Below are 15,075 nucleotides of genomic sequence, written 5' to 3' on the forward strand. Positions count from 1 at the left end.
TTGGCACTTGCTCTAGATCTGAGAAGAGGTGATGTGCCCTGGGGCAGAATTTGATTCAGCTCCACTGTGTCTCCTTCCTTCCTTCCTTCCTTCCTTCCTTCCTTCCTTCCTTCCTTCCTTCCTTCCTTCCTTCCTCCCTCCCTCCCTCCCTCCCTCCCTCCCTCCCTCCTTCCCTCCCTCCCTCCTTCCTTTCTTTTTTGGTCTTTCAAGACAGGGTTTTTCTGTGTAGCCCTGGCTGTCCTGGAACTCGGTTTGTAGACCAGGCTGGCCTCGAACTCAGAGATCTGCCTCTGCCTCCCGAGTGCTGGGATTAAAGTTGTGCATCACCACAGCCTGATTTCCCCATTGCATTTTCAGTGCCGGCATATCCAAACTTACTTTAGAGCCGACGTCAATGGTAAAACCCCACGGCATTATTAGAGTGTGTAAAACTGCCTAGAGAACATAAGAGGGCGTCAGGCCATTCCTTGCCACAGGTCCTATGTTTAACAAGTGGTTAAACAATGAAAGTGGAATTCCTCTTTAACGTGAGAGATAAATCTTAGGACTCTGAATCGATTGATGCCCGTGTGGCACAAATGTCTCTGTCCCACATGTTCTTCTCCACTGGCCTTCTAGCCTGCCTCTGAGTGTTTTCCCTGTGTGTGCAGGTGAACTCTCGGGCTTGCACCTTTAGTATGTATTCTGTTGTATAGTGCCTGTTCGCGACAGCACTACTTGGAAATAACTGAGTTGGATGTCTAGAAATTCTGAGGGACGGGACAGTAGGTCCCCCAGTGGAGGCAGCTTCTTTTTCAGGATAGATTTGAGACCTAGGATGCTGCTTCCTCTTCTTCCCTCATAACCTCCTTGAAAAATAAAAGTTTTCTTTTAACTTTGCCTGTATTTAATTTGTTCATCAAGGCCTGGGAGAGATAAGGCATAGAGACCGCACGGCCAAGGTCTGGAGCTATTCGAATCAGTCTGGTGCCTGGATGGGCAACAAACAAGGCTGTGTCACATGTCCGCTCTGTGACAGGCCTGTCTGTGCCCCTGCAGAATGGAGATTGGTAGTACTTTCCCCAAAGGACAGTTTGAAGATGAGATGACTCCACACATCCAAAGCGCTCAGAGCAGAGTTAGGCATGTGTGGTTAGTGTTGCTGTCTGCATATTAGAATCACCTCGGAGGAGGTTGAAAAAAGATCGGTCTGGGTGTGGTGGTGCACACCTTTGATGAATTCTCATCCATCCTGGTCTACATAGCAAGCTCCAGGATAGCCAGGACTACGTAGACAGACCCTGTCTCTAAAAACTGAAAAAGGAAGAAATAAACAGAAACCCAAAACACTAAGTAGGCATTAAGAATTCCAGTCCCCAGGACTGGAGAGATGGTTCACTGGTTAAGAGGAATGGCCACTCTTCCAGAGGACCATGTTCAGTTCTCCGCACAGACGTGGCAGCTCACGGCCATCTAGGAGATTTGACACCTTCCTCTAGTCTCCACCGGCACTAGGCAGACACATGCAGGCAAAACACCCACAAACATAAACATAAAGTAAAATAAAATGAAGAGCAAATAAACAAAACCCCCGAACCTCTCATCCTAATGAAATCAGAGCATGTGGAGGTTATAACCTTGTTAGCAGTCGTTGCCAGTTTCTAACGAAGGGGAAAAGGGATTTTTGAGGTCTTTTATTCCGGGGCATTAAGTGAAAGATTCATCTGTCAGCTACATAAGCAGGAGCTTTTTCTGTAATGAATAGCTGCCTTTCACGGGGCATCTTTGAAGTTGTCTGGCCCTTTTCACTTTGCAGCCAGATGCAGGGCAATTTATAAAATTTAATTTCTTTAGATTTCTAATACCAGACTTCATCCGGCTGGCGTTGATTGATTGAGTGCCTTTTAACACTTTTGAAGACTGTCTTCAAGGCCTCTTCCCTTTTCATACTAAGAGCTGATCACCCACACCTCAGCCTCCCTCCGAGGCTGTTCTTTTTTATGGTGATCGTTTGCCAGCTACTGTGATTTACAGTGGGAATGTGAATAAGAAATGATTTCTTCTTAAAAATTGCAGCACCCACTGGTGGAAGTGACCTGACCTTAGCCTGTCCAGGGGGTCAGGAACCAGCGTTCCCTTTGGCCCAGTGAAAGGGGGAATGGCTTTCTCTCACATTGTATACGGGACCTCTTCTCTATTCAGGGAGTTGATGGCCATGTGTCAAGGAGGCAGCTTGGGTTAGATGGAGATTGTAGCCTTTTTGAAACAAAATGTAACGGGAAAGGGAGAGCAAGTGTGACTTTCAGAGATGGTTTATATGGAACTAACCTGAGGAACTTTGGGAGTCAGACCTCCAGGGAAGACTTCTGTGGCCTGGGTGCCATCCTCCGCGAAGCTCTGTGAGAGGTCCTGAGATCTCATTCAAGACTGGTCCTCATTCAAGGCCCCGGACATCTGTTAGATCTTTTGGTCTCATGGCCAATGTTGGCATTCCCCAAGACCACCTCGGCTGGATCTCTCTGCTGTAGCTTCATCCTCTTTTCCTTTTCCTTGGGGCTCCTACTGTGCTCTCTTTACCTTCCTGTCTCCCTCTCTTCTCATTCACTGAAGACTTTGAAGGGAGCTGCTCAGTGCCCAAGCTTTCAGGTCAGTTCTGAGCTCCAGTTCCAGTGCCACCCTCCCTAGTCCTGTGGGTTTTAACCATCATTTGAAATGGTTACAGATCCAAAATTTAAAATCCCCTTTAAAATAACCAGGTTCTCTTCAACTTCCTCATTAGCTTGTTCTTCCGGCATTTGTGTTTTGATCTCTGAGATGGGATGTTGCGTTTCTCTGCGGCTCTCTTGTCTTGTTCTCCGTTCCCTCCTTAGGCAGCTTTTATTGCCTGCATGTGACACTGCCTAGCCCTGCTGTCCTGGGAGTTCCCAGATGACACTGAGCCCCTGTGCTGCGGATGTTTGTGGTGCTGAGCATCAGAGGCAGGAGCTGGGGTTCCATCATTTGGTCCCTGGCCTGGTCTTCTGCCTATGCTGGGTGATTGGAGCTCTTCTGCGGTCCTTTGGTCTCAATGCTTGTCTTCCCTTCCTCCACAGGGCTAATCTGAGCCTTCATGTACCTTTCTCACTCCATCTCCTACTGGAGAAAGTGGAAGTGTAAAGTTGGTTAGCTTCCCGAGAAGGCCGTCCAAATTGCTGCCTTTTCTTTCCATGGTAGTATGCTCGACTTTGTCCCTTGTGGTTGGCACAGAGCAGGTACTTAGGGATCTGTGTGTAGAGTAAAATCATCACATTTGCTAGTACAAGAGAAAAACAAAGTTCTGTAACATAAGGTCCTTCAGATTTGCAAACCCCCAAGCCCAGTGAGAACTGTCCCTTTTATGCTTAAATTTGAAGATGAACTGCAGAACTCTGATTGGACAGTAGGGTCTGATCTACTGGAAACAGACTAAGGAGCAGCCCCAGGAGGCCTTTATGTTCACATCCTTCTTGGGCTCTCTGTGTGGCATTCCTCCTTCCCAGCTCCAGACAGGTCGGGCCCCCTGAAACATGTATTTTACAGACTTTGAGACAAAGTAGGTCATAGACTTTATGGCCAACTCCTTCATCGGAAGGTAGGGAAAGTTAGGGGACTATGTCAGACTTTATGGCTTACTTTAGGGAGGAAGGCTTCTAGTTTCTGTGACTGGGAAGGAGGAGTTCTGGTATCAGTGACTGGGGAAGAATGGAGAGCAGGAGGAAGGCAGACAGGAGGTCAGAGGTTTACTGTGTGGCCTTTCGTTTGCCTTCAGTTAAGAGTCCTCAGCATGCCACACCCAGGCTGTTGAGTCCCAACACTAGCCCAGTGTTCCTTCTTCTGTTGGAAAAATCTGGTTGTAACCCCATTTCTGCAACTTGCTGACCCCAGAGACCCAGGGCCAGCTCCCCCGTTGCTCAGGGCTTTGTATTTTTATTGAGCATATTCAGTTTACTAACTTCATAAAAAATGATGATAGTCTTTATTTTATTTTAGAGTGTGTGTGTGTGTGTGTGTGTGTGTGTGTGCGCGCGTGCGCGCGCGCGCACGTGACTACTTACTGAGACCAAAAGAGGGTGCTGGGTCCCCTGAAACTGGATTTATAGACAGTTGTGAGATGCCTGATGTGTGTGTGAGGGATCAAACCCAGGTCCTCTGCAAGAGCGGCAAGTGCTTTTAATTGCTGAGCTCTCTCTCCAGCCCCTCAAAATGATAGTTTTTTTTTTTTTTTGAGGTACAAAAATTACAGATGGTAACATCATGCTCCTTCAGAAATGTCCATTGATACTGAACTGAGGAAACATGTTTCAGGCTACCCCAGGCTGCTGGGCAAAGCAGGGGTGTCAATAGCATAAAGTTAAGGAAAGTATCTAAGAGACAGAGATTCTGGGATGGAGTTTGCATTGGCTTGCTTTCTCAGATGGGCCTCACTGTCTGTGTGGTAGGAAGACTGGCCATGCTGCTACTCTAGTTAGGAGTGTCCTGCTGCCTGGGTGAAGGCCAGGTTTGGTTAAGGAGGACACCTTGCGAGCGAGCCGAGTTTTCTGTGGGACAGGAGTTCCACCTTTGCACTGACCTCGCAGGAATGCAGCCCTGGGTTATTTCTAGAGCCGAACTTGTCCTGGTTTGAGGAAGAATGCATTGATTTCAGACTTGGGCTTCTCTGTCATTGCCCTGATCTGTTTTGTGCACATATTTGAAATACCAAAACAAATCTTCTTGTAGCCAGTGCTTTTAAGGCCTGATGGAGAACAGATCTGTTTTTCATGTGTGAACCAGAGAACTCTGACCATAAATTTGGGAATTAGTAGCTGGTACCAGAAGACTTTTAAAATAACTAGTCAAAACTTTGCGGGGGAGACTTACATTCACTGTACTTTACTTTCTCTGATAACCCTCCTAGTTACTCTCTTGAGAACATTTGCTTTGTGTAAATAACCTCGAGGTGCTGTGGGGAATTTGTAGACCTGAGTATTTTTCACCAACAAAGATGTATCAAATGGAATGTGGGATGGACTATTGTTGCCTGGAGACCTTGTGGAGAAGGCATTGTTAGAAGCTGGCCCGAACAGATCTCTTCTCAATTAATAGCAAGAGGCTATTATTGTACATAGAAGGAAGTAGAAAAGTCACTCTTCCCTCCAAAAGTGAAGTTTCCTTTTGGCCAAGTCATATCAAAATGAGGGCGTCTCTATACAAACTGAACATTGTCATTTTTAGCAGCTTGAGATATACTTAATGTTTAGGAGGAGGATTGGAGTATTCTAGTGAGGTTGAAAGTGATGTCATTATAATAAGGAGTTTCCACTTACCTTGTTAAACATTGAATGGGGGTGTGTGTGTGTGCAGGTGCAAGCACTCATGGGTATGCTCTCTCACTGAACTTGGAGCTAGGCTGGCAGTCAGCAAGCTCCAGCAATCCTTCTGTCTCTGCCTCTTGAAGTGCTGGGGTTAAAGACGTGTAGGACCACACCAGCTTTTTAATGTCGGTGTGGAGGATTTGAACGCAAGTCCTCATGCTTATGTGTCAGGTGCTCTCAGTGTCACTGTGCCATCTCTCCAGCCCTAATTCGTTTAACATTTGAGTTTAAATTCATGACTTGAATTTAAAAAATTCACATTATGACTATAAATTTGCATAGCTTTTAATGTCATAAATTTCAAATCTTTTTTTAAAAAAAGCTTAAAAAATATTTATTATGTATACAATGTTCTGCCTGCATGTGTCCCTGCAGGCCAGAAGAGGGCACCAGATTTCATTACAGATGGTTGTGAGCCACCATGTGGTGGCCGGAAATTGAACTCAGGACCTCTGGAATTGCTGCCAGTGCTCTTAACCTTTGAGCCACCTCTCCAGCTCTCAAATCTTTTTTTTTTTTTTTTTTTTTTTTAAGGTGAATGTAACTTATAATCAAGTAAGTAATATTATAATTGGAGATTGACTTTGTAGACTCAGTTTGAATAAGGCACACTGAAAGATGAGGCCTTTGTGTTGTAGTGAATACAGCCTACCGGCACCATATTTTCCTACTGTGCATGTTGAGGAAAACCAAAGCCGATTCTCTGTCCCAATTGCTTTCTGGTTGTCTTAATGCTTTTTATGTGAAGTCTCAGAATCCTGGAGACTGTCCCTCACTTGTTCATAGCTGCTTTGCAAGATTGCTGGTTCCTTTGTATTGGTGGAGGAGGAATTGTAAGTATTCATTCATCAAGAGTTGGGCTTCCCCAGCCTCCTGGGATTTTTCGGGTGATGTAGATGGTGTGTTTGCTTTCAGGACACCTCTGTCAGGCAGGTTCCTCATGAATTCCCAGGGTGCCCCGGACCTCTGTCTGCGGACTCTTCTGTTTTGTTGTCTTTTGTTTGCATTATTCTGTATTGTTTATTATCTTATAGGTTGCACCGACCTACTGCTACCATACATTTCCTTTCTTTGGATAAACACTAAATGTGGCTAATACGTAGGGAAGCCCACAAGGCCTTCCCTACACAAGGCAAAACTAAATGGGCTTTAAAAACTTGAGTTGCTAACATGAAGGATGTTTTTGATGTCTCCCTTCTCTGAAATAAAATGGCTCCTAATACTGACATGTACCATAATTTGCTGTATTTCCTTTGTAAATATTAATCTTTTTTTAATTTTATTTAGTGTTGTACATTTTTACCTGTTATGTGAATGAATGTTTGGTCTGCCTGTGTTTATGTGCACCACGTGCATACCTGTTGTTTGCAGAGTTCAGAAGAGGGTGTTGGATCCGCTAAAACTAGACTTACAGCTAGTTATAGGAGCTGCCGAGTCGGTGCTCAGAGCCAGACCCAGGTGTTCTGCAGGAGCAGCGACAGCGCTCAAGCACTCAGCCGTCTCTCCAGCGCCACTTGATTTTGACCAAAGAAAGGAAACATCTTCAGAGAGTTTTGCTTTGAGCAGATAAGTGGGTGGAGAGGAGATGTTCCTTGCTTTGAAATGTGTACAGCATGAGAGTTTAGGTGTTTGGGATAACTGGACTGACATTTTCAGGTTAATTCAAGTGTGGGTGTGAGGGATATTAGGAAATGTAGCATATTCTTTGCAAGTATCTCATACCCTGATGTCCTACTGGATTTGACGCATTCCTTGCAAGCGAGAATATATAGGCATGTTCTCTGTCCATTCTAAACTGCTATAAACGTTGGCTAATTGCTTGATTAGGGAGGAAATCGCTTATCTATGTCATCTGAGGCTGGTTAAATCTGTCAACAAATATTGAGAACAGAGTGGGTGCAGAGCCTGTGTTCTGGCTTCTGTTTGTGTCTGTTAAGGAATAAACATAGTCCCTGCTCTCTGCTAGGAGGTGGTCTCAACGCTCTATAGACAGGCAGCGTGCATGCCCTGCAGAAGCAAGCCCTTTAGAGCTAGTATTACCATGACTTGTAGTGATTGACAACTGTGATGGATTTCTACCTTCTCTTGAATTTTTCTTGTGGATTTCCTAGGGTGTTCTGTTCTGTGTCAGACAGAGTATTCCACGCACTGTAAAATTTCTGCTGTATGACACAAGCGTGTTGTGTCAGTCCCCAAAGACTTGATGAGCTAAAGGAGAAATACCAAAAGTGAAACTTTTGATGGTTAGCTTAACTTCTAGAGAATTTTGGTGCATTGTTTTCTTTTTGTGTGTACACATATGTTTATGTGCGCGCGTGCATGCGTGCGTGCGTGCGTGCGTGCGTGTGTGTGTGTGTGTGTGTGTGTGTGTGTGGTGTCAGTTGTCACTCACCTTGTTTGAGATAGGCCCCCTATTTATTACTATAGACAACAGATGAGCTGGCCATGACCTTCCAGAGATTCTCCTCTTCTGTCTCCCATCATGTTATAGGACACTGGGATTGTAAATGGATGCTGTCTTGTAGGACTTTTCCGGCTTTCTGTGGGTTCTGGGGACTTGAACTCAAGTCTTCATGCAAGTGCATTATCCACTGAGCCATCCAACCTCCCACCCCCCAAAATGTTTTAAAGGATGGATTTGTGAATTTGTGGAGCCTGGGAAACTCAGATGTCAAGTGATTGTAACAAATAAGGAAATCTAGGTGACCCTAGGAGATTAGCTATCTAGGGGTAACAATTCACCTTTGATTTTCCTTTAAATGAACGTCATGGGAAACATGCCTGTTAATTTTATCGCTAGTAGCCTAAAGGTTGTATTCTTTAGTTGGGCTTTGTAACATGGCAATTTAAAATCTAACCCTTTACCAGATGATAACAGCAGTAGTAAGAAGGTCAGTGCCTCTTGAGTGGCTGTAAAGGAATTTTCTATTTATTTCACCTTAAATAGGTCACTAAGACCCCCAGTCCAGAGATCTTGCCCCTTAGGGGGCCAGGAAGACTGGACAAATGGGCCTTACTGTGTTCCTCAAAGTTCACTACTATTGGTTAATGCCATACCGAAGCTTTAAAAACTCAATTTTTCCCGACCCTTTGGGTCTTCATTTTCAAATGCTTCCATATCACCTAAGACCTTGGCTTTCTTCTGTTATCTGTCTGTTACTGAGGTGTCAACCATGAATCTTGTAGTGGGCAAAGGAAAGATCAACTTCTGCCCTGCATTCTCTTCCTCAAAATAAATTTATCAGTCCATCTATCAATCTCTCTCTGTCTTTGTCTGTCTGTCTCTGTTTCTGTCTCTCTCTGTCTCTGTCTCTCTCTCGATGGAATCCAGAGCCTTGAGCAGATTGGGCCAGTACTCTGCCACCATGCTACACCCCCGGATCAAAAGTGTCTTAACTTAAAGTTGTAAATACTGTCTATGTATTCTGAAATCTCTCTGTGTCGCTGCCTCCAGGGTCTCACTGTGTAGTCTGGGTGGGCCTCGATCTTACAGTTCTCTTGCTTCGGGCTTCAGATGGATAGCCTTATGATTGTGAACTGCCCAGCCCAGCTTTGAAGTGCGTCGCTCTCTTCTTCTCTTCATGTGAGACAGTGTCTCACTCTGTAGCTTGGGATGGTCTCCCTCATGGTGATCCTCCTGCCTCGGCCTCCCAAGTGCTGAGATTACAGGTGTGCAGCTCAAAGCAGCTTTTTTTGAGACAGGGTTTCTCTGTGTAGCCCTGGCTGTCCTGGAACTCACTCTGTAGACCAGGCTGGCCTGACTCTGCCTCCCGAGTGCTGGGATTAAAAGAGTCCAACCCTACATTTGTTCTACATTCTGCCATGGAAGCTCCAGTTTTCCAGGGCAGAAATTGAGGGTTCTTAGTCGGCCGCTTGCATCTGTGCCTTTGTGTCAAGCATAGTATTTGCAGTTAAGATAAAGGACATGGCTTGTGCCTTCCGTTGTAACACTCGTTCTTAAGAACTTCCTGGCAGTATGCATGGCTCTGCCTGAACAACCTGAGAACTTCTGGCAGTTTCTTTTCAGTGTGCTGGGCTTTCATCACTTGGGTCTGAATTTACGTGTCTGGAATCGGGTGAGGGGATCTATGTCCTCTCTGTTTGGTTTTTGTTCATCACAAGTCGGTGTTCACCTGTCAGAGGGGATGACAGTGGTTGCCCACTGGGAAGTATTTGATGAACAAATTGTGCGTTCTGAGAGCTCTTGGTACCATTGACATACAAGGATTTCTACTGTCTGTCTTGGTCCTCCAGCTGGGGTCAAGAAACTCACTATTCTGGAAAACGGATGGGACTTGGCAAAGTGATGTCCATTAAAACAAATCTCACAAGAGCTTTTGTTTAAATCCAGAACACCGACTTATTCATTTTTTCCCAGAATCATGTCTGCCAGCAGATCAGACCGTGGTGTGACTGGACCAGCACACCATAGTCGGGTGATGGTGGGCTAAGAAAGGACCGAGTCAGGAGGTGCTTCACAGTGGGGATGAGAACAGGGGAGGTGGTTCTGTCATTCCACCGCGTAACATGGCTCTTGAGATGGCTCGCTCTGTTTCCAGACCTGTACATAGGTGTGGGTATGAAAGTTCACAGGCACAGGTAGAATCCGGTATGCTAGATGACCTTCGGAAGGAGGCAGTGTTAGCCTGGTTTGTTATTATGGCTTCTTTTTTGGCCATCCCTCATGGATTTGGGATGATTTTGCATGGCTCAGATGGACTTCTGTTGATTTCAAAATTTGACTTTCTGGGAAGTCTTTATTTTCCCCCTTTTCGTGTGTGTGTGTGTGTGTGTGTGTGTGTGTGTGTGTGTGTGTGTGTGTGTGTGTGTGTTGTACACATATGCACACATACTATGGTAGTAGTAGGGTACTTATTTTGTGCTCACATATAACCCATTTTTCCATGTCATTGTTTGAACAGCTTTTAGAATAAAATTTAAACTTTGCCCCAAGTCAGCTGTTCATGGATGAGTGGGAGCCCAGGAGAAAAACTTACAGTAGATATTTGATAGGCTGTTACATCTAAGACCGCTGACATCGATATAACTATCCTAAAAACAGCTGAGCTCCCGACACAGGCCAGCAGGACGTCTGGGCTGAAGTGCCAAAAACCAATGTCATCTAGACCTTACTCTGTAGCATGGTGGGTAGCATGGTAGTTCTGCTGCAAATTAGGAGTGACCTGCTGGCCAATTAAGGGCAGCTTTGTGGACATAATGTGGCCTGAGATGGCTGGAGGGTCAAGCACAGGCCTCTCTCTGAGAGCCACCACAGCATGTGTGAGGGGCCTAGGACAAGCTTATGGCATGGTTCTGCTGGTGTTTTCCTTGTTTAGGTGTGTAGTTTTCATTGAGTTACAAACCCGGACAGTTGATTTGAAGAAGAAAATGTGTGTGCTTATTATGCATCTATTTTTTTTTTAATTTTGCCTTTGCCTCCTTTAAATTAAAAAGAAACAAACAAATCAAAAGCTCTTTAGAGAAAGGCTTGCTAAGTAGCCTGGGCTGACCTTAAACTGGTGATCCTCCTGCCTGGGCTTCCTGACTACTGGGATGACAGGTGTGTGCCACCATATCTGGCTTTTATGGCCTCTTAAAAATACCATGTCACTTTGCATTGTTTTGAGCATGACTGTCAGGAGAAACTTGTGTTTCCAGGGGCTCCATATGGAAAGATGCTACGCAGGTTCAAGAAGCATTTCAAAGGCAGAATTGGGCCTGAGCCATGCTCCTTTTGTGTGTAGTCTGCTTTGTAGGAAGGTTTAACCCTAATAACCACTGTGGCTTTCTAGATATTATCCTCCTAAAATCTTTGGGTTTTGTTTGTTTCCCCAAAGCTTTCACTGATCTGAGAGGAGAGGCTAGCCAGCCATGGGCAGCCTGCTGAGGGAGACAGCGTGCTGAGGGAGGCAGGGCCCAGCTGGAACTCTGCACATTTGGAACCAGGCCTTGCTGCTAATTAGCTGAGTGACCCCTGGGTGGACTCAGTCTCCCAGGGTCTGTTTCTTCATTGGTAAAACAAAGGCTTGAAAAAATAAATACAAGCTTGGACCACATGATAAGGAAGGTCACTCTGCTTGCTTGTGTTGTGGCTCTGTGGATGGCAGCACATTGAGGCTCCTTATCCTTCTCAGTGGGCTGCACAGAACTGCTTTACTTACTCTCTGAGCATTGCGATGTGGCTTGTCAGACTGAGGCCACCTGAGGCTCTCAAGTCAGGCAGGTTTGGGATTCCTTCTCCAGTGGAAGGTGTCCTCCCCTCCCCGCATCCTTGTGGGCTTGGCTCTGCTGCATGCCTTCTGCCTCCTTGGTGCATCAGCTTCATGAGGAAATAATAGTCCCATTGTTGCTTGTTGTAGAGATGGTTTCCAGTTTCATCTTAATCCTGGGCCATTGTGTTGTTTTTACAAACTCAGTCCCCGCCCGCCCCGCCCATGCAAAATGCAATTCATTCTTTTAAAAGACTCAGCAGCCATCCACAAGGCCTGCTCTCCTCATCTCCTTCCCAAAGTCATAACTATATATAGTAAAAATGCACGGGAGTGTGCACTGTTTAATTGGGCCACCTGGCATCAGGGTTAAAATGGGTTCCATCTGTATTTAGTTTGCAAATGCTTGTGAGGTATGTTCCAATCCAGCAACCTTCCAAAATGGTTTTTGTGGTTTATAATTAGTGGCACCTGTAAAACATTTCTTTTAACCATGTAGCTTCTTTCTTCTTAACCATAATCTTTGTGATTTTATGTTTTCTTCTTTTTGTTTTTGTTCACTAGGGCAGGCAAACTGTATTATCACCTTGTCAAATATCTTACCACTAGTGATGGACCCAGGTTTAGCCTTGTAACCCTAATTAGATGTGGAATGCGGAGAATGCAGCGCATGTGGCTGTTGTAACTTTTCTAACGTGACAGTGAACTTCTGATGGCTTCATCGAAAGCTAGAAAGCATTCCTTGTGTCTCCACCGCTTAGTTTCCACCACATGCTCATTCATAGGACGTTCACAGAAATCTCAGGGTACTTCTGGGTTATTCGAAGGCATCCTTTCTGAACATGATTACTACACATTTGAGGTCAGTATGCAAATGATAGTCCCCACTTTTCCTGCATTTGACTTCTTCCCTTCTCTCTTTAGAGGAGGAGACTGTTGACCATGTTGAAGGCTGTGCTGAAGAAGAGCCGAGAGGGAGGGAAGGGGAGCAAGAAGGAAGCAGGGTAAGTGCACAGATACAAGTTGGGCTATTCTGGTGGGCGGCACCGGGCGGCCAGATCCCACCACTTCAGGCTAGGTAGGAGCATGGCTTTGGGACCACCCCGGAGAGACTCAGAACCAGCAGTCTCCTGGAGGCTTCGAGGAGCTCTGTATTTAAGGGTTTTTTTTATTATTACTATTGTGAGAAACGATGTTGGAAATAAGTTTCAATTTTGAACCAAATCCTTCCCCCAAAGATGTTGAAGGTTCATACTTTTAACAAGTCATTCCGATCCGGAAGCCTAGTTAAAGAGGCTGAAGGATGGCAGTTGTGTTTAGAAATTTGATTTCTAGAAAGCCCTTTTCCTTGTCCCACATGGAGTTGAATTTTATGTCTGACCAACTGTTGCCTGACTGGTTCTTGTGTTTTTGAGTATCGAATTTTATTCCTAACAGGTGTGGGCCTGCTTAATGCCAGACGGTTCACTCCGTGTGAGGGGAGCGCCTTAACTTGGCTCTGCCTTACCTCCTCTCGTCTAGTGTTTTGGGGCATATTTGGCCACTGTGACCCAAATAGCATTGCATTCCATGTGGTGACCTCCCCTAAGGTTGTTCTGCTCACCCGTCAGTCTTAGGTTCCAGTTTCTCTCGATAGAAAGTCTGTGCATCGTGTATTTGTATTCCCAGTTAAAATGAGCTGCAGGAGCGACCCTGTAAGCCACCCTGAAAACTCAATGTGAGATCTACTCTTGTTGCCAAATGGCTCCTTTTAAAATTACTTAATGTCAAGTAATATTTCAGTTTTCATTTCTGTTAAAATATCATAGATAAATATACTCGGCGTCATCAATTATAATTAACTTTTAATTCAAAACACCTTATGTGTTGTTAATTTGTCTCCATGCTTTTTATAAGGGACTCAGTAACTAAATGTTTTGGCTATGTGGAACCTAGATAAAGTTTCTACTTATTACTAATTATCCCTTAAACCGAGCCTGCAAAGTGGCCAACTCACCTCCAAAGAGAAGCCTTTGTTACAAGGTTGCTGTTCGGATTCTGTTACAGACTTCTCATTAATGCCTGGGTAAACAGATACAAAGACTAGAAGGAAGCAGATTTTAATGATATAAACAGAAGGCTGCAGAGTTAGCTCATAACCTTAGAAAATCAACCCCTAGCTTTGAATAATTAATTAGAATTGTTACTATGGAGAAATTTTAGTTCACATAATTTCTTTCCAGGGGCACATTCATCCTTTGCTGGGTCAGGGCCAAAATGTCTTTCTCATTATTTTTCTGAAAGTAGTTAATTTTTTTCCCCCCGAAGTTTTGGCTCATCTAATACTAATTCTAGAGACTTTATTTGTTGCCTTCGAAACTTTTGTAATTTTTAGCATAAACATAGTTCCTAAGCTGTCTTGGGATGGAGCTGCTAAGCAACCAGGTACCCACCCCCACTCCCTCTCAGAACCAGGGTCTGCAAGCCAAACCCCCTGTAGAGTAACAGGATCTCTCAACAAAGACCCTCCTCTTCCATGGTGCCAGGATCATGGGAAATAAGTTTAAATGATGTTCAGCACCTGTGCCTTACAGGCAGGCCAGGCAGCAGGCATAGTTTGCCTTTGAAAGGTTTCCAGTTTCAAAACATGGGACTTGGGGTTTAGGTCTCCCTTTGGCCTTTTAAGAGAAACTACTGCTTTTTCTGTGAGTCCTGTCTTTATAGTAGTTCCCACACTCTGGGTTTCTCACTAGGGTACACCGACTTGAAAACGTAATGGGAGCTTTTGGTATAGAGCGTCGGTATGGTCCTTGTGCTTTGCTCTTCCTAGAACCTGGTTTCTGTTGTGCTGGGAACAGAGCAACTGGGATTTTACATCCAGCTGAGGTTATGCGAAAAGATTTGGGTAAATACTTGGAATTCGACAACTTCTTTGAGTTCTGTGACAGCGCTCACCATCTCAGCGAGTCCTAGCTGAATTTCTCTCTACATTCAGCCTAAGCAGGTCTGAGACAACTGTGAGACTCAGGGAACTTCTCCTGCAGCATGGCCAGGCTTTGCAGTACTGTTTCCAGTTAAAAGCAGTCTTGTTTGTTTTTTCAAGGCAGGGTTTCTCTTTGTAGCCCTGGCTGTCCTAGAACTCCATCTGTGACCAGGCTGGCCTCGAACTCTGCCTCTGCCTCCTGAGTGCTGGGATTAAAGTTGTGCGCAACCACCACCTGTTGGTTTCATTTTTGGTGGTGTTTTCGAGGCAAGGTTTCTTTGAGCAGCCCAGCCTGGCCTTGAATGTATGCTCTTCCTGCCTCTGCCTCCCAGTTGCTGGGATTGCAGTTCTGTGCCGCCACACCAGGCTAAATATTAATAATAGTCCCTCCTCACACCCACAACTAAGGATTCAGCCTAGGAAATAAGTTTAAATGATATTCAGCACCTGTGCTTTTCAGGCAGGCCAGGCAGCAGGCATAGTTTGCCTTTGAACCTAGTAGTGGGCATTCTGCAGCTGAGCTGTATCCCCAGAAGTATTGAAAAGCTTTTCC

At 45.1% G+C, this 15,075-nt stretch overlaps 1 protein-coding gene across 6 annotated transcripts in view; it reads left to right on the plus strand.

The window, feature by feature from the left end:
- Tanc1 (tetratricopeptide repeat, ankyrin repeat and coiled-coil containing 1) overlaps nt 1-15,075 on the plus strand; it is a 229,452-nt gene that overhangs the window by 75,413 nt on the left and 138,964 nt on the right. For all 6 annotated transcript variants that reach the window (XM_052723607.1, XM_052723606.1, XM_052723610.1 and 3 more), the window contains exon 3: nt 12,485-12,560. In XM_052723607.1, coding sequence (XP_052579567.1) covers nt 12,503-12,560 — 58 coding nt within the window. In that variant the 5' untranslated portion in view covers nt 12,485-12,502. The remainder of the gene's footprint in view (nt 1-12,484; nt 12,561-15,075) is intronic.

The sequence above is a fragment of the Peromyscus californicus genome, unplaced genomic scaffold (genome assembly GCF_007827085.1).
Source record: "Peromyscus californicus insignis strain IS unplaced genomic scaffold, ASM782708v3 Scaffold_7__1_contigs__length_154581171, whole genome shotgun sequence".
Lineage (NCBI taxonomy): Eukaryota > Metazoa > Chordata > Mammalia > Rodentia > Cricetidae > Peromyscus > Peromyscus californicus.